Below are 24,486 nucleotides of genomic sequence, written 5' to 3'. Positions count from 1 at the left end.
GCTGTGTGGAGTGGGAACGGGGTCCCACTGGCCCAGCCGGTCTAGCACCCCCAGGCCCGGCATTGCCATCTGGGCCTCTAACTGCACTAGGTGCAGCAGAGAACTGATGATCCGAAGCCCCCCTTTCCCACCCCCATCAGCATGCCCCATGCCCCGTGTTTTAAGTAAGATTTTCCCATCCGCTTCCAGAATGCCCGGAACCAGGGCGCAGGGCAGACAATCCCTTAGGTTCAGAGTAGGAAGTGATAGGTCTCAACCCACACCCCCTAATAAGCCCTCTTGGTCCCCATCTACACACCTCAGTTCCGTGAGGTCACGTGCCCCGCGGGGGCCACCGAGCCCTCAAGAATAATGGGAGCGCCCAAGAATGCGGGGTTCACCGGAACGGCTGCTGCCTTGACCGGGGAGACGGGTCCCCCAGAGGCTGAGGGCTGGGAGTCTGGCGGCGGGCGGGGATTGGCCGCTGGAATTGGGAGGGGGCGGGGACAGAGGGCAGGGACTGGGAGGGGGCGGGGAGAGGACGCCCGCTTGCGAAGCCGTGCAGCCGGGGGCTTGAGTTCGCAGCACCCGCGAGACAGAAATCGGGGTGCCTGGGAAGCCTGGAGGTGGCCAAGAGGCCTCGGGGGCCAGATGGTGGGCTTCGCACGAAGACTGGACATGCAAGTGGGTTTGGGAGCAGCGCCTTAAATCGGGCTCCTGGGGGGAAGGTCACCATCGGTGGGCCCCCTGACTCAGCGTGGTAAGTCGCCTCCCTCCGGGGGCTGCGGCCTGGACCCAGCCTCTCCCATTACCTGTCCCCCAACGCTCGCCTCCGCCGCTCGCAGCCTCAGCATCTCCCCTCGGCGAAGCATGCGCAGTAGGGTGCTCTCCCCTCCATCCCCCTCCTGTCCAGGGCGGGGGAAGGGACGCTGGGCCAGCCTCCCTCCACCGCGCCTGATCCTGGGAAAGGGAAATGGAGCGGACGGAGCCAGCCTCAGGCAGGTGTTTCTTTGACGGGCTGCTTTTTTTTTTTTTTTGAGACCAGAAGAAACCCAGGAAGAGCTTGCCGCCCCCCCTCCCCCAGCCCCCAATTCTGAGAGTCCTTTGTGGGGCGGGGAGAGGCCCTACTCCCGCACCTTTTTCTCAGGAGTGTGGCACAAACCCCTCTGCGTTCACAGGTGCCTGAAACTGACATCTCCAGCCAGGACCCTCCGGAACCCAGCACCTGAGCGGGTGCTGGTTGCAGCATCTGAGGGAGGAGGGCCTGGACCCCTGGTCTGAGGGAGGAGGGCTGGGGGTCAGGACCCCTGGTCTGAGGGAGGAGGAGGGCTGGGGGTCAGGACTCCTGGTCTGAGGGAGGAGGGCTGGGGGTCAGGACCCCTGGTCTGAGGGAGGAGGAGGGCTGAGGGTCAGGACTCCTGGTCTGAGGGAGGAGGAGGGCTGGGGGTCAGGACTCCTGGTCTGAGGGAGGAGGAGGGCTGGGGTCAGGACTCCTGGTCTGAGGGAGGAGGGCTGGGGGTCAGGACTCCTGGTCTGAGGGAGGAGGGCTGGGGGTCAGGACTCCTGGTCGGAGGGAGGAGGAGGGCTGGGGGTCAGGACTCCTGGTCTGAGGGAGGAGGGCTGGGGGTCAGGACCCCTGGTCTGAGGGAGGAGGAGGGCTGAGGGTCAGGACTCCTGGTCTGAGGGAGGAGGAGGGCTGGGGGTCAGGACTCCTGGTCTGAGGGAGGAGGAGGGCTGGGGTCAGGACTCCTGGTCTGAGGGAGGAGGAGGGCTGGGGGTCAGGACTCCTGGTCTGAGGGAGGAGGAGGGCTGGGGGTCAGGACTCCTGGTCGGAGGGAGGAGGAGGGCTGGGGTCAGGACTCCTGGTCTGAGGGAGGAGGAGGGCTGGGGGTCAGGACTCCTGGTCTGAGGGAGGAGGAGGGCTGGGGGTCAGGACTCCTGGTCTGAGGGAGGAGGAGGGCTGGGGTTCAGGACTCCTGGTCTGAGGGAGGAGGAGGGCTGGGGGTCAGGACTCCTGGTCTGAGGGAGGAGGAGGGCTGGGGGTCAGGACTCCTGGTCTGAGGGAGGAGGAGGGCTGGGGTCAGGACTCCTGGTCTGAGGGAGGAGGAGGGCTGGGGGTCAGGACTCCTGGTCTGAGGGAGGAGGGTTGGGGGTCAGGACTCCTGGTCGGAGGGAGGAGGAGGGCTGGGGGTCAGGACTCTTGGTCTGAGGGAGGAGGGTTGGGGGTCAGGACTCCTGGTCGGAGGGAGGAGGAGGGCTGGGGGTCAGGACTCTTGGTCTGAGGGAGGAGGGGTTGGGGGTCAGGACTCCTGGTCTGAGGGAGGAGGAGGGCTGGGGGTCAGGACTCCTGGTCTGAGGGAGGAGGAGGGCTGGGGGTCAGGACTCCTGGTCTGAGGGAGGAGGGGTTGGGGGTCAGGACTCCTGGTCTGAGGGAGGAGGAGGGCTGGGGGTCAGGACTCCTGGTCTGAGGGAGGAGGGTTGGGGGTCAGGACTCCTGGTCGGAGGGAGGAGGAGGGCTGGGGGTCAGGACTCTTGGTCTGAGGGAGGAGGGTTGGGGGTCAGGACTCCTGGTCGGAGGGAGGAGGAGGGCTGGGGGTCAGGACTCTTGGTCTGAGGGAGGAGGGGTTGGGGGTCAGGACTCCTGGTCTGAGGGAGGAGGAGGGCTGGGGGTCAGGACTCCTGGTCTGAGGGAGGAGGGTTGGGGGTCAGGACTCCTGGTCGGAGGGAGGAGGAGGGCTGGGGGTCAGGACTCCTGGTCTGAGGGAGGAGGGACTAGGGGTCAGGACTCCTGGTCTGAGGGAGGAGCAGGACTGGGGGTCAGGACTCCTGGTCTGAGGGAGGAGGGTTGGGGGTCAGGACCCCTGGTCTGAGGGAGGAGGGGGCTGGACTAGTGTCTGATGGAGGAAGAAACTTAGGCTCCAGGGTCTGATGGAGGAGGAGCTGGGATCCTGGACCCTTGGGTGTGATGGAGGAGGGATCCTGGACTCCTGGGTCTGATGGAGGAGGGATTCTGGACTCCTGGGTTTGATGGAGGAAGAAACTTGGGCCCCAGGCTCCTGGGTCTGAGGGAGGGGGACCTGAGCCTGGAGAATGACCCTTTGCCCACCCCCTGGGCTCCAGGACACCATGGCTGAAGCGCATCAGGCCGTGGGCTTCCGCCTCTCGCTGACCTCGGACGGGGCAGAAGTGGACCTCAGCGCGCCCGTGCTGCAGGAGATCTACCTCTCGGGACTGCGCTCTTGGAAAAGGCGGCTCTCCCGTTTCCGGGTGAGGAGGGTCAGCAGGCTGGTTTCCTTCCGGAAACCCTGCTACCTGTTTCCGGGTCCCTGAGGTCTCCCAGCTTGGGAGGTTCTGTTTCTGGGCTCCTGTTAGCCCCCTCTGGGGATCGTAATGTCCAGTTTTAAGAGCCTTCGAGCCATGTTGTGGTTGCCCCACAGTTCCCGTGGGGGAACACTCCCCTTCCCCTTTTAATTCCAACTTCTAGAAGATGCTTCACATCCCAGAAATCATTGCTGGGCCCCCCACCCCCATCAGGGGTATCCCTAGCTTTCTGGTGGCCCACACCCCAATCCTACAGATCTCTCCTTGCCCCAGAACTTTCCCGGAGCCTGAGAGCCCTTTCCTGCTGCTCCTGAACCTCAGGATGCCCTGGTCCCACCCTCTGGTTCCCAGATGTCTGAGCCCTGCACCCACCATCCTGTCCGACAACCCTCGCTGTCCCAGCTCCGGAAACAGTGTCATCGATATCTAGGGGCTCCCCCCTGCCCACAAACCGAACAGATGATGGCTAGCGCCCTGTGAACCGAGATGCAAGTGAGCTCCCCTACACTCTAGCCGTGTGGCCTTGGGAGTAAAAGGCCTCGTCTTTCCCTCTCAGGGCTACTGGTGGTTTTGAACTGCTAACCTTGCAGTTAGCAGCCCAACACAGAACCACGACACCCCCAGGGCTCCGGCTATGGGTGATAGTTCAACAGTTTTTCATTGCAGGGAGGAGTGGGGGGTGGAGTGCGGTGCTGTGTGTCCATTTCTTCTGAAAAGGGGATAGGGGGACCAACTAAGTTTTGGAAGTGTGTCTATCTAGTAGATCTTTCCAGGCCCTGCTCTGTAAGGGGATCAACTGCCTTTCGGGCACTTTGACCTGCAAGGCCCTAGAGCCACTACCTCCATTGAGCCCTTCCTGATCCCCTCCCTCCCTCCCAGGCCTATATGTACTGGACCCTCCCTTTCTGGATCATTTCCCCTCCATCCTCTCTAGACTGCCCCCCTATCCTCTCTAGACTGCTCCCCCTCCATCTTCTCTAGACTGCTTGCCCTCCATCCTCTTTAGACTGCTCCCCCTCCATCCTTTCTAGACTGCTCCCCCTCCATCCTCTCTAGACTGCTCCCCCTCCATTCTCTCTAGACTGCTCCCCCTTCATCCTCTCTAGACTGCCCCCCCTCCATCCTCTTTAGACTGCTCCTCCTCCATCCTCTCAGGACTGGACTCCCCCTCCATCCTATAGACTGCTTCCCCTCTATCCTCTCTAGACTGCTCCCCCTCCATCCTCTCTACACTGCTCCCCCTCCATCCTCTCTAGACTGCTCCAACCCCCATCCTCTCTAGACTGCTCCCCCCATCCTCTTTAGACTGCTCCCCTTCATCCTCTCTAGACTGCTCCTCCTCCATCCTCTCAGGACTGGACTCCCTGAAGGCAGGGCTCGGCTCTGTCTACTGCCCACAGCAAGCTCCAGAAGTGTATGTGAGCCCGACACAGGACAAATGCTTGTGGCGCGCGTGTGTGTGTGTGTGTGTGTGTGTGTGTCTGTCTGTCTGTCTGTCTGACAGACTGCCTTTCCTCCCCGCAGAAGGACATCCTCACAGGTGTGTACCCCGCCAGCCCCTTCAGCTGGCTCTTCCTCTTTGGTGCAATCCAGCTCGCCTGCTTCCTCCAGCTGGATCCTTCTCTGGGACTCATGGAGAAGATCAAAGAGGTGCTGCCAGACTGGTGAGGTCTCTCCCACCTCCGGGAGCCCCCCTCCCTCCACCCCTAGTCCATTTCTCAGTCAGTGTGGTAGATGGGCCTGTGAAACAAAAGGCATCTTTGCTTTAAAAAATATTAAGAAATAATTTTTGAAAAAAGACTGGGTCAGATTAATGAAGGTAGAGTGCTAATCAAAAGGAGGTGATTCCCACAAAGCCAGCAGTTTGAAACCATCAGTCACTCCTTGGGAAAAAGATGAGGCTGTCTGATCCCATGAAGAGTTACAGCCTCAGAAACCCACAGCGACAGTTCTGCCCTGTCCTATAAGGTCGCTATGAGTCAGCATTGACTTGTTGATGGTGTTTGTTGTGTGTTTTTAAGTAAATCATGTACTGGGGGCTCGTACAACTCATCACAATGCATACAGACATCTATTGTGGCAAGTGCATTTGTACATTTGGTGCCATCATCATTTTCAAAACATTTTCTTTCTACTTAAGCCCTTGGGGATCAGCTCCTCATTTTCCCCCTCCCTCCCCCTCCCTCTCTCCCTCATGAACCTTTGATAATTTATACATTTTTTTCATGTCTTGCACTGACTGATGTTTCCCTTTACCCACTTTTCTGTTATCCATCCCCCTGGGGAGAGGGCTATAGGTACATCATTGTGATCGGTTCCCACTTGCTTCCCCCACCTTCCCCGAACCCTCCTGGTATTGCTACTCTCAATATTGGTCCTGAGGGGTGTATCTGTCCTGGATTCCCTGTGTCTCCAGCTCTTATCTGTACCCGTGTACATGCTCTGGTCTAGCAGGATTTGTAATGTAGAATTAGGGTCCTGAAAGTGGCGGGGAGGAAGCATTAAAGAAATACAGGAAAGCTTTCATCATGCTATACAGTACCCTGACTGACCTGTCTTCTCCCCGCGACCCTCTGTAAGTGGCTGTCTAGTTGTCTACAGATGGGCTTTGGGTCTCCACTCTGCACTCCCCCATATCCACATTGACATGATTTTTTGTTCTGGGTCTTTGACGCCTGACACCTGATCCCATCGACACCTCATGATCGCACAGGCTGGTGTGCTTCTTCCATGTGGGCTTTGTTGCTTCTCAGCTAGATGGATGCTTTTTTATCATCAAGCCTTTAAGACCCCAGATGCTATCTCTTTTGATAGCCGGGCACCATCAGCTTTCTTCACCGCATTTACTTATGCACCCATTTGTCTTCAGCAATCATGTCGGGAAGGTGAGCCACTCAGGATGCCAGATTATTAGAACAAAGTGTTCTTGTATTGAGGGAGTACTTGAGTAGAGGCCCAATGTCCATCTGCTTCCTTCATACTAAACCTATAAATATATGCACATAGATCTATTTCCCCATCATCATATATAAATATTCTTACATATGTACATGCCTGTATTTAGACCTCCATTAATGCCCTTTGCCTCCTAGTTCTTTCCTCTATTTCCTTTTACTTTCCTCTTGTCCCTCTATCATGCTCAGGTGTCATTTGGGTTTCACTAATTCTTTTCGGTTACATTGTTGTTGATCAAGCTCTACCAGGCCGCCTAGAGTGTGTTTGTTTTGTGGTTTAGGTAAGAGAGTTCAACACGTTCGGAGTCATCAGCTTCTACTGTCAATTGAGAATCCAAAATTGCTTCCCGAGGCAGTGGGTTAAGGAGCCCTGGTGGTGTAGTGGTTACAGGTTAGGTAACAATCACAAGATTGGCAGTTTGAAACCATCAGCTGCTCCGTGGGAGAAAGATAAGATTTTCTACTCGGGTAAAGAGTTACAGTCTTGGAAACCTACAAGGGCCCGTTCTACCCTGTCCAATAGGGTTCTTTGAGTCAGAATTGACTCGATAGCAGTGAGAGTTTGAGGACCAGGACCCCGTGTGACATAGTGATAAAGCGTTGGCTGTTCACCGTAAGGTTGGTGGTTTGAATCCACCCGCCTGTTGGAAGGCGCAAGGTGTGTCTGTCCTGGAAATCCCTCGGGGCAGTTCTCCTCTGTCTGGAATTGACTTGACGCATCAGGTTTGGCATGCATTGACCAGGAGCTCATTGAACCCATTGCCTGGCCCCATGCCAGGAGATGCTGGCTCAGCGGGTCTGGGCTGGGCCGGGGAGAGAGGAATGCACAATTCCCAACAAATTCCCAGGTGATGGGAATTCCTGGCTCCTCGGATTCCTGGCAGAGCAAAGGGGACCCCTCATAATGACTCCCTACCATATTCACTCGATTCCGACTCCCCGGGTATTGTGCCGCAGTGCTGCTCGAGGGGTGGGTGGGTTCTGGCCTGTGAGCTTAACAGAAATAGTCGGTGGCCAGGCCTTTCTTCCACAGTACCCCTGGGTGAGTTGTCTGGCACAAGCAATTGGCTCCACCCAGGGTCCTGCAGGAAGATCGATGGCTCTCCTCCTGGAGCACCTACCAAAGCCCCGTGATTCTAGGCGGTGGGAGTTCAAGGCCACAGTGAGCTCTGCCTCCACCAAAAGGAAGAAAGACTGAGGGGCCTGGTGGGTCGCAGCGGCCAGGCATGGAAGGGCCTGCGGGAGAGAGGAGACCCAGTCCCCACTTCGCTTCTCTCCTTGCCCCCCAGGGGCGGGCAGCACCACCGGCTTCGGGGTGTCCTGGCCACCGCTCTCTTCGCCTCCTGTCTGTGGGGAGCCCTAGTCTTCACGCTCCACGTGGCCCTGAGGCTGCTCCTGTCCTACCACGGCTGGCTGCTGGAGCCTCACGGCACTATGTCCTCCCCCACCAAGACCTGGCTGGTATGTGGGGCAGGCTCTCTGGGGGCCTCCTTAGCCCTCCGTTCTGGGTCTCTGTCCCCCCTCGTCTCTCTGGGTCTCTGTTCCCCCCTCTAGGTCTCTGTCTCCTCTCTCTCTCTGGATCTCTGTGTCCTTCTCTCTCTGGGTCTCTGTCCCCCCCTCTCTGTGTGTCTCTCTGTCCCTGTCTCTCTGGGTCTCTGTGTCCCTCTTTCTTTGGGTCTCTGTCCCCCTCCCCCTCTCTGGGTCTGTCCCCCTTTCCTGGTCCTTGCCCATCTCTGCCTGGATCTCGGTCTGTCATCCCCCCCCCCCCCCCCAATCTCTCACCCCGCTGGCAATCCCTCTCCGGCTTCCTCCCCAGTCTCTGGGCCTTAGCGGAGGGACCTTGAGTGGGTCGGATCCAGCCCTCTAGGCTGAGGCCTCAGCCCTGTCCCTGCAGGCACTGGTCCGCATCTTCTCCGGCCGCCACCCCATGCTCTTCAGTTACCAGCCCTCCCTGCCGCGCCAGCCCGTGCCCCCGGTGCAGGAGACCGTGCTCAAGGTGGGGCTGCTGACACCCGGTGGGGGCGGGCGGGGGCCGGGGGTGGCTGGCCTGACCTGCCTTCCCTGCCGGCCCCTCAGTACCTGGAGTCGCTGTGGCCCCTCCTCTCCGCGGAGGACTTCAGCCTCGCAGCCCGCCAGGCACAGGAGTTCCTGGAGCTGCAGGCTGCGCTGCCGCAGGGCTACCTGCAGCTCAAGTCCTGGTGGGCCTCCAACTACGTGAGTGCGCCACCCGCCAGGGCCCCGGGCCCCATGGGCCTGAGACAGCCCACCCCAGCCCAACATGCTGAGCTCCGACCACTCCCTAAAGAGACCACAAACAGTGCCCCCCAAACAAACAAATAAAAACAAATTCAGGGGTGGGAGAAGAGGAGCTGTTACCAAGAACTCCCTAGAAATTAAATGCCTAGAAAACGAAGCTGGCAACCTAGGTACAAATATGCTTGATACAATGGACCGATGGATTGTGATAAGAGCTGTGAGAGCCCCCAATAAAATAATCTTTTAAATTAAAACAATCCACTGCCAGACAGTCAATTCCAACTGACAGGGAGGACACATAGGGCAGGGTAGAGCTGCCCTGTGCGTTTCCAGCAGCGGAAAATCTCGTCTTTCTCCCTCTGAGAAGCTGGTGGTCTCGAACTGCTGACCTTGCGATCAGCAGCCCAACCTGTAACCCGCTAGGCCACCAGGGCTCCCCAGGCAGCCGGACAGACAGTGCAATGTGTCGTTTTAAATCTCGAATGGGATCGAGCTGCACGTTTCGTAGGGTGCCTAACCTCCTCCGTGGTGGCCAGTACATAATGACAGGAACAATCTTCACCTGTATGGTTTGGGGACATTCTTACTCTCATCACCTTTAACAACTGCTCAGTCTTCCCTACACCTGGAGTACCCCCCAGCACCACCCCTCCCTTCCTCCCTCCCCACCCAGTGTCCTGTCCTGTTGCTCCTTCCCTCTGAATAGATCCACCCAGTGAGTCTGCTGACCATGAAGCTGGTGGATTTCACCCACCCAGCGACTCTGTGGCAAAGACCCACGGTCTGTTCCCTGTAGAGACTGCCCGCTGCCCTCGAGTCCATGCTGACTCCTAGTGACCTTGTTGGACAGGGCAGAACCGTCCCTGCAGGCGCCTGAGACACAATCTTCACAGACATCCATTACTAGTCCATCTCCAAGGAGAGAGGCTGGTGGGTTTGAACCACCAGCCTTCTGGTTTGCAGCTGAGCCCTTAACCACGGCACCGCCACAGCTAGACAACCCTAGCGGGCAATTCTGTGAGGCCACTGTGATTTCAGATGAACTCGGAGGTCCCCGGCTGTCTTTAGCAGCTCTGCCACATTCTGCCCCGCCCCCCCACCGTGTGGAGCCCAGGAACCCTGGAGAGGTTGTGAGTAATGCGTGGGGCTGTTAACCGCAAGGGCAGGAGTTGGAATCCGCCAGCCCCTCTGGGAGAAGAAGGTGAGGCTTTCCAATCCCATAAAGAGTTACAGACTTGGAAACCCACAGGGGCAATTAGAGTTTAGCTCAAGCTTAAAACACACACACACACACACACACACAGGCCAATGACCCATCAGGGCGTCCTTCTTGGGCTGGCCCGTTGCACTACCCCTCTCCCACCGCCAGGTGGAGCGCCTCCCCCAGCCCTGTGCCTCCTGTTTCCCGCCCTCAAACCCGACCCCAGGTGAGCGACTGGTGGGAGGAATTCGTGTACCTGCGCGCCCGGAACTCGCTGATGGTGAACAGCAACTACTACTTGATGGTGAGACCTGGAAGTCGGGGCTGGAATGGGGGGACGGGAAAGTGGGTTTAAGAGTCAGCGTCAGTGCCCCAGGCCTGAGGTCAGGGGTCTGGCGTGTATGGTGGGTGATCTGCATGGGAGATGGTCCTCCCTTGCCCTCCTCCTCGCACCCCCCAGGACTTCCTGTACGTCACGCCCACTCCGCTGCAGGCCGCTCGAGCGGGCAACGCAGTGCACGCGCTGCTCCTGTACCAGCACCGACTGTCGCGCCAGGAGTTCCCTCCGGTAAGCAGGTGCAATGGGTGCAGTGGGTGGGGGTGGAGCCGGGGCGGGGGGACTTTGGGGGCGGCTCACCAGGCCCTGCCTCCCACAGACTTTGCTCATGGAGACGCGGCCTCTGTGCTCTGCCCAGTATGAGAAGATCTTTAACACCACTCGCGTTCCAGGGGTCCATAAAGGTGAGCCCCTCCCCGCTCTGGCCCTGCATCCCCGTGGAGGGGGGATATCATGACACACATCCTTCCTAGCCGTGTGACATTGGCTAAGTCATTACCCCCAAATGGAGCAGGTTGGCAGCTCGAATCTATCCAGAGGCCCCACGGAAGAAAGGCCTGGTGATCGTCTGAAAAATCAGTCCTTGCAAACACCATGGAACACAGTTCTACTCTTTGACACTTGGGCTTGCCGGGAATCAGAACCAACCCAAGGCCCATTAAAAAATATGTATTATCGCTGTAAAAATAAGAGTTAACACGCCGTTACAAAAAGCAAACTGACTTTATTTGAAGTGGAGGTTTACAGAACAGGCCAATGGATCACATTTGTGTTAGGCCGGGTGGGCTAGAGAAATAAATCGAGTGAGCCTCCTCTATGTGTTAAGAGAATGCTTTATATCAAGAGGTAATTATCTATCAAGCAAACATCCCAGCCCAGTCCAGATCAAGTCCATAAGTCCGATACTAGTCCAGTAAGTCCCATTTCAGACTCACGGACCCACAGACAATGATGCAGAATGCAGGAAGGTCACAGGCTGGTGGGTGCAAAGTCATATGGATCCCATGGCGGTGGTTCTGGCAGCAATCAGCATCCTCCTGCGAGAAAGTGAAGGCAGGAGCTAGGGAGGTTCCCAGGGCCCTCCTTATGAGAAGGCCACGCCCACAGGGAGGGGCCATCAGGCTGTAACCTGATAATTGACAGGCTAGACTCCACCCCTGCCCTCTCATAGATCAAGTTGACATGAAACGATGTCACGACCAGAACATTCAACACGTCACGTTTTGCTTCATCTCCATCAATGCCAACCCCCCCACCCCCAAAGTGCTGTCACTTAGCCGCTCCCTCCCGCGTTTCCTGTTTCCATCCCTCCGTTCTTAGCTCTCTGAACTTTCTCTTTGGATCAGGGCTGCCCTTTTTAAAAAAAACTTCAGTGGTGGAGTTTCTCCCACAGGGCTCATTTCAGTTACAGACCTGAAGGGTGGGGAACTAAGCCTAGTCTTGGGGGGCTGGGGGGAGCCTATCCATGTTTATGTGTTTATTTTTGTTATGATGGCGAGGTTCTGTTCTATATTTCCTCCAGGGCCTTCTGATGGGGTGGCGAGGGGTCCCGTTCAGAGCGCTTGGGTGGTAGCTGGGCACCATCTAGCTCTTCTGGTCTCAGGGTGGTGGAAACGGATTCATCATGACAGTGTTTGCCAATTCCCCATTTGTCACTTGTGCAATTCGGCAGCACCAATGCCATCAGTTGTGTCATGCCGCCGCCACTGCCGGGACCACCCATGACACTGCCTTCTTTCCCAGCCCCCTAAGCAGGACCCCCATGCTTGCTGAGCAAAATGAGTCTCCTTTCCCCTCTCCTGCCTCTGCGGATGACTGTTCCGCTCTGACCTCGTCCCTTTACCTAAGACTATGTGTTTTAAGAAAGGGGCGGGTGTCTAGAGAAGTAACGATCCACCAGAGGACCTGGTGTTGTTGTTGGGTTTGGTATTGTGCTGCTCACCACAAGGATGGTTGGTGGTTCAAACCCATTAGCTGCTCCAAGGGAGACAGATGAGGCTGGCTGGCTCGGTCTCGGGCTCGGGCTCGGATGAGGGCACATGGAGCAGTGAGGATTAGATGACACACATGACCCACGGCAGGGAGGCCGATTCGGACTCCTAGCGAGTCTACAGGGCAGAGGAGAACTGCCCCAAGCGGCCTGCCTCATCTTTCTCCCTAAGAGCGGCTGGTGGATTTGAACTCATCACCTTGTGGTTAGCAGTCCAGGTCTTAACCGGTTCTCGCATGTAAGACTTCTCTCCTGACTCGTGTTGTGTGTCCTGTCTCCACGCTTGGGCCCGCATCTCCTGATCTCCCCCACCCATCACCCAGACCACATCCACCACCTCTGTGACAGCCGGCATGTAGCCGTCTTCCACCGCGGCCGATTCTTCCGCGTGGAGACCCACGCCCCAAGTGGTCTGCTCTCCTCGCGGGCCCTCGAGCAGCAGTTCCAGCGGATCCTGGACGACCCCTCCCCTGCCTGTCCGCATGAGGAGCACCTGGCCGCCCTGACCACGGCGCCCAGGTGAGTGAGCTTAGCCTTAGGCCTGGGGGGTGGGGAGGCGTGGATGGGCAGTATGGGATGGGGGATGGGGGTCGATGGTCAGGCTGGGCTCAGGCAGGTCCCCTGGCAGGGGCACCTGGGCCCAGCTGCGGAGGTTGGTGAAGACAAGGGCGGCGGAGGCCCTGGAAGCGGTAGAAGGGGCGGCTTTCTTTGTGTCCCTGGACTCTGAGCCTACAGGGCTCACCAAGGACGACCCCGCCGCTTCGCTGGACGCCTACGCTCACGCCCTGCTGGCTGGCCAGGGTCATGACCGGTGAGTCCCCGCCTCCCCACCTGGACCCGGCTCAGGACTTGAATCAGCAGGGCCTGGGATTCAAATCTAGGACAGGTAATACATGGACTTGACACGTGGGGGCGCCAGACTCCAGAAAATTAGATTTTCTGCCCTGCCAACCCTTCTTTCACCTGAGCTCGCAGGCCTGTCTGAAACCCAGAGCCTCCAGGTGGAAGTCACCTGACTCCTGATAACACACCTGGGGCCTCAGACCCAGAGGGATCCTAGATCTGGGACCCTAAGCCCAGGGAGCCCAAGTGTGAGGACCACCTAACTCCAGATCTGGGATCCTAGACCCATAGCCCAGACCCAAGAACCCCTGCTGTGAGAACCACCCTCCAGGGCCTCTAGACCCATGACCTGGACCCAACAAGAGGGCCTTGTCCAGATGTGAAGAGCACAAACCCCAGATCTAGGACCCCGGGGCTCTAGACCCTGTCACCCCAAAACTGACCCCAGGCCTAGAGGTCCTTCAGTAACTTCCTACATGCCCACCAGGCCCCCTGTGCTCACCGGACTTCCGCAGCCAGCCCCGAACTTCCCAGAATCCTCCAGGAACCCAAAGCAACCTTTGATCCTTCTTCAGCAAAACTCCAAACAGCCCCCAAATCTGAGACAGATCTCAGACATATCCTAGAACCACCCCCTAGACACCCGCCCCCCTCCCCCAGCCAGTTCTGCTACAGGTCCTCAGAGATGACCTCAGTCTCACCACCCCAAAATGCCCTGGATTGTGCCCATCAGACCCCTACTCCCTGGTAACCCTTCTGTGCACCCCTCTGCCCCCACCCACAGCTGGTTTGACAAATCCTTCACCTTAATCGTCTTCTCCAATGGGAAGCTGGGTCTCAGTGTGGAGCATTCCTGGGCCGACTGCCCCATCTCAGGACACATGTGGGAGGTAGGGACCCCATCCCCATCCCCAAAGACCTTCCTTTCTCTTTCTCCTTTTTTAAAAAAAAATAACTTTATTGGGGGCTCTTACAACATTCCATACATCAATTGAATCAAGCCTATTTGTACATAGGTTGCCATTATCATTTACAAAACATTTTCTACTTGAGCCCTTGGTATCAGCTCTTTATTTGCCCCCCACCCTTCCACCCTCATGAATCCTTGGTCAATTATATATGGTTGTTATTATTTTGTGCCTTACACTGTCAGTTGTCTCCCTGCACCCACATGCCTGTTATTCTATCCCAGACCTCCCTCTCTTGGGCCTCCAGATTGGAGAAGAATCGGAGGCGGAGAGGGAGAGGGAAAATAGGGAGGGCAGCCCGGAGGGAGACTAGCAGAGGGTCTGAGCTAAAAGCCTTCCTTTGACAATGGGGAAAATTGGGGCTCAGTGAAGGGAAGTGGTTTGCTTAGTCACCCCAACAAGTTACTTATTTTTTTTTAATGTTTGATTGTTTTGGGGTATTTTTATGTGTCAGAGATAACTTTATATCAAGAAGTAATTATATATCACTGAAACATCCCAGCCTAGTTCAACTCAAGTCCGTAAGTCCGATACTCCTCCATAGGTCCCTCTCTGGGATTCACGCTTTATTATGTTTGTTTTTTATTTATTTTTATTACTCTTGGGGGGGGGTGATTAATAAGTAAATTAAGTTGCCAGGGGAACAAGACAAACTGCTGTGTGGTGGTGTGGTAGTTACATAACCTGGTGTCAATTTGAGAGGATGATGAGTGAAGGGGTGGAGTCTGGCCTGTCAATCAAAATATAGCCAATGAGGCCTCCGTGTGGGCATGGCCATCTCCTGAGAAGTCTGGGAACTCCGGTATTTCCTCCTTGGAGGCAGGAGAGACTTCTCTCTCTCTGCTCACTCCCTGAGAGACCCTCTACTGACAAGACACTTGGCACGATGCTGACAGACCCGCTGCCCTGGGAACTGGAGCAGCCATGTGGAGACCCCTGTCAGCGCTGAGATGCTTACAACGCCACTGGATCCATAAGACTTCCTACTGACTGGCTTATGATCTTCCTGCATTTGGAGTCACTGCATGTGTTTTGTGAATCTGAAGAGGACTTTATAAACTGATATTGGACATATGGGCTAATATTGGACATGTGGATTCGATCTGGACTGGGCTGGGATGTTTTCTCAATATTCAACTGCTCTTGTATATCAAGCTCTTTCCCATTCATTCACGTATGAGTCTCCATGAATTTGTTTCTCTGGGCCACCCAGACTGACACAGGTGGATTGCATCCGTTAGGTTTTCCACCCTGTGTTAGCTCTCTCTCCAATTGCTTTCTACTTGTTCCTTCTACATCGAACTTTCTATGTGGGCAAGTGCCAGTCTGCCGAGTGCCCTCCTTTAGTTTGGAACTGCTTAAAATGCGTGTGTGTGTGTGTGTATGTGTGTGTGTGTACATAGGTATCTATCACACGGCACGACACGGCACATTGCACTGGGTAAATCTGCTCAAGATTTCTTCAAAGTGCTGGAGAATGCCCAAGACATCACTTGGAAGACAAAGGTGCCCCTGAGCCAAGCCAGGGCATTTTCAGTCGCTTTTCACATGAACCTGACAGTTAAGACCCAGAGTTAGGAAGTCCGGAGAAGAAGGAGAATCGGTGCATTTGGATGGTGGTGCTGGCGATGAATCCGGAACGCGCCGGGAATCGCCAAGAGAACAGACAGACCTGTGTTGAGGGCGTACAGCCAGCATGCTCCTCAGAGGCCAGGATGAGGAGACTTGCATCTCCTGGGCTTTGGACACGCTGTCAGGAGAGAGCAATCCCTGGAGCAGGACACCCTGTCTGGGGAAAGCGGAGGGGCAGAGAAGAGCAGGAAGACCCCCCTCGACAGGATGGATGGACCCAGCCATCATTGTAAGGACGGCACAGGACTGGGCGGTTTTGTTCGGTTGTGCACAGGGACGCCGCCGTGAGTCGAAACCAACTGGAAGGCATCTCGCAGCAGCCACGTTACATCACAACACCTCCCACGTTGGGTGTACCCTTTAGTACCATTAACGACCTTCGGCATGGGGTGGGACCCTTCGTGCTGTCAGCTCCAGGATTGCTCATCAGTCTCAACAGTGACTCGGACGGAGTCCCTGTGTAGCACACATGGTTCTAGCCTCAGCTACCAGTTAAAAGGTTGGCAGTTCAAACCCAGCCGGAGGCACCGAAAGGTCACAGCCTATGCAGGGCTTCTACCGGGTGCACGTGTGCTTAGGATGAATTGGCATCGACTGGAGAACCACCACCACCAACAACAAAGGAGGAGTCCCTGCCTTCTTTAAGCAGAGGAGCCCTGGTGACGCAGTGATTCTGCATTGGACTGCTAACCGCGATGTCAGCAGTTCGAAACCACCGCATGGGTGTTGTCCCTTGTGGGGCTGTCCCGTAGGGTGTTGCTCTGTTTGCCGGTTGATGGGCCTTTCTTTGGGTTGTCCTCACTTTTGGGGGCTAGTTTGGTGGAGGGAGGGGCTCTGATTGTGCCCGTTGGTGGTGCTGCGTTCAAATCTTTGGCTGGATCCGGGGGTAATTCTGTTGACTGAGTTGAGGCGCCCTTCAGCCCAGTCTTCGCATTCCGACTAGCAGTGGCGAGCGTCTCCACAGCCTCATCAACACTTTTTTTTTTTTAATCTCTTCTTTTTCTATTGTTTTGTGTGTGCGCACGGGTGACTTCTCCCAGCACCCTCGGGTAGTGAATCCCGCTGTCATGGTCGTGGGTCTGTTTCCTCCCCCTGTGAGTTCATTACGCTGTTTCCTTCCCTAGGGATGTAGTGAGGATGAAGTGAGTGAGGGGAATAGAGTGCTGACAAGGATTGGGGTGGATTTTCCAAAAATTTCACCATCAACAGGGTTCCTTGCCACCTCCCGGGGGCATCTGGTTGGTGCTGACTCAGAGTGACCCTGTAGGAGGGCCCAGGTGCCAGCCCATCAGAATGGACGGGGTGGCTCCCCGTGGTTGGCTTCTAGGGGCTATGGGAGCAGGGAATCCCCGGGAGGGGTGGGTCTTTCTCTACCAGTTAGAGGGGCAGGGAACCTGGTGATGTCCCTGGGTAAGTGGACACCAGTGGTGTGTGAGGCTTGCGTGCGGTGTGGCCCTGAAGCAGAGAGCCCGTGTTGTGAATACCAGGGCTTTGGGATTCTCGTGTCCACTCCCTTCAGAAAAACAGCCCTAGCCAGATGTCCTCAGGGCCAGAGGGAGGGAGGGACTCTGATTGCGTCCATCTGTGCACAGTTCACTCTGGCCACCGAATGCTTTCAGTTGGGCTACTCAGCCGATGGCCACTGCAAGGGACATCCGGACCCCACCCTGCCCCAGCCCCAGCGGCTGTACTGGGACCTTCCAGACGAGGTGAGGCCAGGGCTCTAGGCCTCCCTTCCATGTCTCATGGACTCTTAGCCCTACTTCAAACTCATCCCTACCCCCATCTCCAATTTTAATGAACCCCAAACCCATCTCCCTTCCAGCCCAGATCCAACCCCGATCCAACTTCATCCTCACACCCAGTGCCATCCCCCAACCCTGACCCTCACCTTTAGTCTCATCCTAAACTCTGCTCCCAACCCACCCCCAGCCCTCTCCCAACTCCCAACTCCATCCACACCCCAAACTCCTCTCCATCCCAAGTCCTGTCCCCAACACAATCAAGCCCAGATTCTGTCCCATCTGCAATGCCAACCTCAGCCAACCCCTAAATGCCCCTTCATCTCTGTGCCAAAGCATATCCTCTGTTCCATCCCTCGTCCAATTTCTTCTTTTTTAAAAAAAATCATTTTATTGGGGGCTCTGACAGCTCTTATCACAATCCATACATCCATTGTGTCGAGCACATTCGTACATATGTTGCCATCATCATTTTCGTATAAGTACCGTGCGCTAACCAGTTGCACCACTGGCCATCATCATTTTTAAAACTTTTTTTTTCCAAAAGTTTTCTTTCTACTTGAGCCCTTGGTATTGGCTCATTTTCCTCCCTCCCTCATGAACCCTTGATAATTGTGTTAGACAGGGTTCTCTAGAGAGATAAAACCAGATTGCTGATAGTTATATATATATATATTTATAAAGATAGATACATAACACAAGAAATGAACTGTTAAATTATATACAGATAAATAGATACATAATACAAGAAATGAACAGTTAAGTTATAAACAGATAGATAGATAGATAGATAGATAGATAGATAATACAAGAAATGAACAGTTAAATTATACAGCAGTACCAATAGCTCAGTGCGACTCACTCCCGTGAGAGAGTTGTGAGACACTGGCAGTCCTTCAAGTCTTGAGGGCCATCCGGTCGTCCTCTGTAGAGAGAGAGAGCTGGGCTGTCCCAGCACCGGCAGCAAACAGCAAGGCAGGTCACCAACCATCAGCCAGGTCACCAACTGTCAGTCCTCAGCTCCGGAGATGTAAATTCCAATCGTGTGGTCTTAAAAGGACCTCAACTTACAGTGACACAGGCCACAGGCCAGGCGTCCCACAGGTCGTGTGCCCTCTAAACTGAGGCACAGCACAAGCAAGGCCAATCATTAAAGAGCGAGCCATTTATCTCTCCGCCCTTCAATTAATCCCACTTGTGTTTATTGGCCAGGCTGGCACAATAAACTATCTCAATAATTTATATATATATATATATTTTTTTCCTAGCCCCATTTCTAGCCAATCTCCATCCCATCTTCCCACCCATACCCAGTCTCACTTGAGCTATAGCCCAGCCCCATCCCATTCGGATCCCATTGTCATCCCTTATCACCGCTCCCACCTTTGGCCAAGCCCTCCCATCCCATCTCCTAAGGTGTCCACATCCGAATCTCGCCGTAACCCTCCCCTCCATGCCAGCCTCCACTTCCACCCCCGTTCCCTAATCCTCCGAACGCACCATCCCTTTCTCCCTTCTCCCCTGGCAGATCCATCCATCCGTCTCTCTAGCCCTGAGAGGAGCCCGGGCCTTATCTGCAAACATCGATTGCCACGTCCTCCCATTCTCCCGTTTCGGCAAAAGCTTCATCAAACGTTGCCATCTGTCCCCGGACAGCTTCCTCCAGATGGCCCTGCAACTGGCCCACTTCCGGGTCAGTGCGGCGCCCTGGTCCCCTCTTGGGATCCTCAGCCCCCACCCTGAACCCCCAAGGCTCGCCTTGCTCAGCTCCCCAGGATGTCATTTCCACGAGGTTTCTGACTGGATCCTCTCTCTTCCCCACCCTCCACTCCCTGGTGGGGCAGACCTGAGTTCCCAGGAGAAGGGGTGCCCATGGGGTGTCCATGTGTCTGTCGGTGAAGACTCCTGGAGTCTCCCTGACATGCTTCTTCTCTCCTCCTCGTTCCCCAGGACAGGGGTCGATTCTGCCTGACCTACGAGTCGGTCATGACCCGCTTGTTCCTGGAAGGCCGGACGGAGACCGTGAGGCCGTGCACCAGGGAGGCCTGCGACTTTGTGAGAGCCATGGAGGACGGCGGGAAGACGGTGGGTGTGGGCTCATGCGGGCGTCCGCCCTTTGCCATGATGCACCCACACATTCAGGGGTCCCTTGCTGAGCTCAAGGCCCGCGACGCCCAGGGGAGGGGGCAGGGTGGGGTGGGGGATGAACCTCAGGGAGATTGCTCACTAGCCGGGTGATCCGGGGTCCATGCGGGTGGCATAGGGCAGGGAATCCCAGGATGGGGAAATAGGTTAGCACACTCAGCCGCTCACGAAGTTGGAGGTCGCCTAGAGGTGCCTCGGAAGAAAGGCCTGGCGATCTTCCAGCAAACCAGCCGCTGAGAACCCAGTGGAGCGCAGTTCTGCTCCAGCGCCCAAGGGGTTGATGGGAGTCTGGTCGATTCCATTGCAACCGGCTTCCGATGGCGGGGGCTGGGGGTGGTCGTGGGGGGGGGACAGAAGTCGAAGTCTCTCCCACAATGCAACGTTCCTTGATCACTAACCTTCTGGGCGACCTCCTTTGGCCCAGTGCCTCAGGTCCCCCCACCCTACCTGCAAGATATGGTGGACTCAGTGTAAGAACCTCCGGCTCTGTGGTCACGCAGACTTGGGGCCTCATCCCCACGTCTGTCTGACCGTGTGACTCTCTTCTCTGAGCCTCAGTTTCCCCCCTCTGCCCAACGGGCCTTGACAGCCTTCCCAAGGGTGTGGCAGGCGGCTGGGTTGAGGTCAGGTGTGAGACAGGCCCCAACGGGCCCCTGTCGGTCTCCCCATGACCCGTGCCCTCCCGGTGGACCCCAGGGCCCGCAGCGCCTCGCCCTGTTCCGCCTGGCCGTGGACAAGCACCAGGCCCTGCTGAAGGCGGCGATGAGCGGGCAGGGCGTCGACCGGCACCTCTTCGCCCTCTACATTGTGTCCCGGTTCCTCCACCTGCAGTCGCCATTTCTGGCCCAGGTGAGGATTTCAGGAAAGGGAGGAGTCCCTGGAGAGAGGTGGGGTTTTGGGTCAATGGAAAGGGGAGAGGCGTGGTCAGATGAATGGGCGTGGTTAGGGAGGGACCTGGGGCGTGGCTTGGCGAGAAAGGGGTGGGGCAAAGGAGGAACGGGCCAGGGATGTGGTGGGGCAGGTTGAAGCAGAGGTGGGCGTGGCTATGGAAAAAAGGGGATGTGGTCAGGCAGGCTTAGGGGAGAAGGGCAGAATGGGGCAGATTTAGAGAGAACTGCCTTGGAGAAGCTCAGCTAAGGCTAGGCGGCCCGGTGTGGAGTTGTGTCAGTTGAGGGCCTACCTGCCGGACCACTTCTCCTTTATGCACCTGTGACACTGTCCCTCAGGTTCACTCGGAGCAGTGGCATCTGGCCACCAGCCAGATCCCTGTTCAGCAAAGGCACCTGTTTGACACACACAATTACCCAGACTATGTTTCCTCCGGGGGCGGATTTGGGCCTGTGAGTAGAGTTGGGACCCCAGAACCGTCATGGGTCGGAGGGAGGAGGGGACTGGGGGTCTGGATTCCTGGCTCTGAGGAAGTGGGGTGTTGGGGGAACTTGACTTTGGGGTCTGAGAGAAGCTGGGGAGTCCTAGGTCTGATGGAGGAGGGGTCTGGGGGCCTCAATTCCTGGGTCTGAGAGAGGAAGGGGCTGGGTTGATACCCCCTGGGTCCAAGCAGTGGGGTGGCGGCTGAGGGGTCTTTTGGCTCCTTCCCCCTTGCCCACTGTAGGCTGACGACCATGGCTACGGGGTCTCTTACATCTTCATGGGGGCCGACGCGATCACCTTCCACATCTCCAGCAAAAAATCAAGCTCAAAAACGGTGAGATGAACTTGGGCATAAGCTCCCCGCCTCCCTCCCTCAGACCCAGGAGTCAGGGTCCCCCCCACACCTACTCTCTGGCTTCCCAGCCCATGGGGCTCCCTCTCCCGGTATCCCACCCAGGCCTGATCCGTTTCTTTTTCCAGGACTCCCACCGGCTGGGGCAGCACATTGAGAATGCGTTGTTGGATGTGGCCTCCCTGTTCCAGGCTGGCCAGGGACTCGGGGGCCGACGCAGAGGGCTAGGGGAGAAAGACTCAGGGCCCGAGACTGGAGCCCTCTCTAGCCAGACGCAGAGCTCCAGGGCCCCCACCAAGCCCACGGATCTCTGAGCCCTCCCACCTGGGAGCTGGCCTCCCTGAAGAACCCCTCCTGGGGGGTGAGGGTCTACAGGTGGACTGGTGCAGGACCAGGGCGGCCTACTTGGAAATCCCCACCGCTGGCCCATTAAAGACGTGGGAGCTGGGTGTGTGTGATGTTTGCTGCGACCTCGGGCTGGGGGCAGTGAGGGGGCCATCCGGTTGGCGGAATTCCCCAACTCCAGTGACACCAAACGCAACCCGGCCAAGACCATGCCCAACCAAACAACTCCACAAGCTCAATCCCCGCTGCCCTTGACCAGTGGTCCGTCCCCGACCCATCTCCAAATGGAAACATCCAACAGCTGCTGTCAAACCCGCAAGTGAATTCACTTGGGTCCTGATTACCCAGCCCTAATCCTAGTCACTTCAACCTTTGCCTCAGTGCTGGATGTTTGACGAGCCCAACTTCTATTGACTCCACCAACTTCTAATGATCCCAGCAATGACAATTACTAGGATGGTACACCCCGTGTCCACCAAACAACTCCACTTCGGGTAGAACCATACAACCAATGTGAAACCTTCCAACCCACCAGTCACCACCCTGTTGGGTGTTAGCTGCTGTCGAGCTGATTTGGGGAGCCATCGTGACCTCGTGTGGCCGAGTAGAACTTCCCAGATGTCTGCAGGTGGGAGTCCTTACGGAGTCCGATGACCCATCGATGACTTAGGCTTTCTCCCATGGGTCCTTGGGGTTGGGTACGAACCACCAACCTCTCAGCGGTTTAACCAACTTTTCAGTTAGCCAGTGAGTGCTGAATTGTTACACCATGCAGGCTTCTTATCTGCATCACAGTTCCATCTTTACGTGACCCTTAAAGACCTTCAAGCACCACACCATGGGAAACGAACAATGAGGGAAATACGCCAAGGACCCTATTCCCTAACTCATCACAGAGGGAATCGGGAAAAGCTAGTATTCCACCATAGGAAAGCCTCTGCTTTGGTAAGTTAGAAAGTCCAAGTACATGACCCTGTTTTAAATATCATTCCTTAAAGTGAGCACATGGTGGATTCTATGTCCCTACAGAAACAGACCTCCTGTTCCTGTCTCTTCCTTCCATGAGACCCAGACCCCCCTCAAACCTCCCCCCAATGCAGAATTAGGTTTCTTCACCTATGTGCTCAAGGACCTTAATGTAGTCACCACCCACCTTGTGACACATGTAACTACTGAATACACGTCTTAAGGCGACCTATAAATGTCCCAAGATAGTAGAGAGTCTCTTCTCTCTCGCTTCTCCCAGTTCCACGTGGTCCATCAAGAGGAGCTGAGGTGAGCATCCTACCATACAATGTGTCTGACTCCTTTATTTTACTCTCTCTCCTATTTTTCCTATCCTCTATGACTTCACTATAATCTTTATGTATGATCGCTGTACATTTATGCTTACTGGCTCTTTGGTTGTTGTAGGCTGATTTCCTCTGACATCACACTCCCCAACCACACACCTGCCCAACCCTAGATCCCCCAGCCCACCACTAATACACACCATCGTCACCTCCTAACCACTCCTAAATCCCAAACATAGAACCCACTGATGCTATGATTCCCGAATTCCAGGACTCCAATGGTGTTAGTCCAGGTTGACTAGAGAAACAAATTCATAGACACTCATAAGTGTTTAAGAAAGAGCTTTCTGTAAAAGAGCGATTGTATATTGAGAAAACATACCAGCCCAGTCCAGATCAAGTCCGATATTAGCCCACATGTCTGCTACTAGTCCATAAATTCCTCTTCAGACTCATGTGGCACGTGCAATAGTACTGAATGCAGGACGATCACAGGCCAGCAGTGGGTAGAAGATCTTGTGGATCCAGTGGCACTGGAAGCATCTCAACACTAGCACAGGTCTCCCCGTGTCTCTTCCAGCCTCAGGGCTCTGGCTCCATCAGTGTGTCTCCAGGTGGCTTGTCAACAGGAATGTCAAGCAGAGCGTGTGTCCCACCTCCGGGGAGGAAGACAAGAGTTCCCGGAATCCTCTGGAGAAGGCCATGCCCACACAGAGGTCTCATTGGCTATGACCTGATTGACAGGCTAGACTCCACCCCATCACTCAAGTTGACAGATGATGATGTCACTGCCATACCAACCCTCCACAGTCCATGACTTCCACCCAGTTGAGTGTAATGACGCCAATCCAACCATGAAAACCCAAATCCTCATGAGCTCAATGTCCACCAGTTTGTGGAAATGGCGTGGCGGGAGCATCTGACCTCTAACTTCACGAGGGGGCTGGAGAATCACCGTCAGCATCAGCCTAAGCCTCTCTCCACACTTTGTTTCCTTTAACCAAGCCTCCCACGAGCCATCCCACCTCCCACAGCACTCTACTCTTCTGTTGGGTTCTGTTATTCTTCGGAGTAGCCCACACAGAGCCCACGGGCCATGCTCACGGTGATGGGGTTTGTCAGGGAAGTCACAGGTTACAAGGCAGGCTCGGAAATGACTCGGGGGTGGGGGCAGTTCTTGCATCCTGGCAGCTTCTCTGCAATGCCCCCAGGCAGGTCTCTCTTGGGCCTTTGGGTCCTTGAGCCTCTTGGCCTGGCATAGCTATAACAAAGCTCTTTAGTCCTGTCCATGAGTTCCCAGCCGTACCTCCCTCCACCACGTCTCTTGCCCAAAGGCACTCAACTGTCTAGATCACCCTGTGGGCCGGGAAGCCCCCTGCGCCATCTCCGGGTTCTGCTGCTGCTATTTCCCTACTGTGGCTCTCGATAGCTCTCACCGCCTCTGGTGTCACAACTCTCTTGGCTCCTGGGTCTAGGAGGTTCTCAGCACAGGGCCCTCAGGTGCAAAGGCACTTCACTTTCATCTCTTTTTGGTGGTCCCAAGGTCCCTCTAGGTGGGCTCATTCAAAGCTTAGTGGAATAGCAAGACTGACCAAGCCCCCTCTTTAGGGTGTCACACAGCTTATTTGCATGGTTCCACCCCAACAGCATGGGGGGACAGGTGTAAGTAGCAAGCTATCCAATCCCCTCGGGCCTCATTTGTATACCTCACGGGGTCATTAGGTGGGATTTACACAGGCGATAACTAAGAAGACACAC

General features: G+C 55.9%; 1 protein-coding gene across 5 annotated transcripts; it reads left to right on the top strand.

Moving 5' to 3' along the window:
• The first annotated feature begins 517 nt into the window (after positions 1–517).
• CPT1C (carnitine palmitoyltransferase 1C) lies at positions 518–21,530 on the top strand. 5 transcript variants are annotated; one of them, XM_075537008.1, is made up of 19 exons: positions 518–739; positions 3,100–3,246; positions 4,825–4,964; positions 7,544–7,715; positions 8,149–8,250; positions 8,331–8,468; positions 9,938–10,015; positions 10,205–10,279; positions 10,368–10,452; positions 12,362–12,557; positions 12,667–12,849; positions 13,666–13,771; positions 17,074–17,190; positions 18,752–18,916; positions 19,174–19,308; positions 20,065–20,217; positions 20,595–20,708; positions 20,981–21,073; positions 21,220–21,530. In XM_075537008.1, the coding sequence occupies exons 2-19, from the start codon at positions 3,106–3,108 to the stop codon at positions 21,403–21,405; spliced, it is 2,379 nt and encodes a 792-aa protein (XP_075393123.1). In that variant the 5' UTR covers positions 518–739; positions 3,100–3,105; the 3' UTR covers positions 21,406–21,530. The 5 variants fall into 5 exon arrangements, with proteins under 5 accessions (XP_075393123.1, XP_075393122.1, XP_075393121.1 ...); XM_075537007.1 differs by having other exon boundaries at positions 10,172–10,279; positions 17,101–17,190; XM_075537006.1 differs by having other exon boundaries at positions 10,172–10,279.
• Positions 21,531–24,486: the final 2,956 nt, after the last annotated feature.

This window comes from Tenrec ecaudatus, chromosome 18 (assembly GCF_050624435.1).
Source record: "Tenrec ecaudatus isolate mTenEca1 chromosome 18, mTenEca1.hap1, whole genome shotgun sequence".
Classification (NCBI taxonomy): Eukaryota; Metazoa; Chordata; class Mammalia; order Afrosoricida; family Tenrecidae; genus Tenrec; species Tenrec ecaudatus.
Note: the sequence above shows the minus strand (reverse complement) of the source record. Positions and strands in the feature narration are given on the sequence as shown.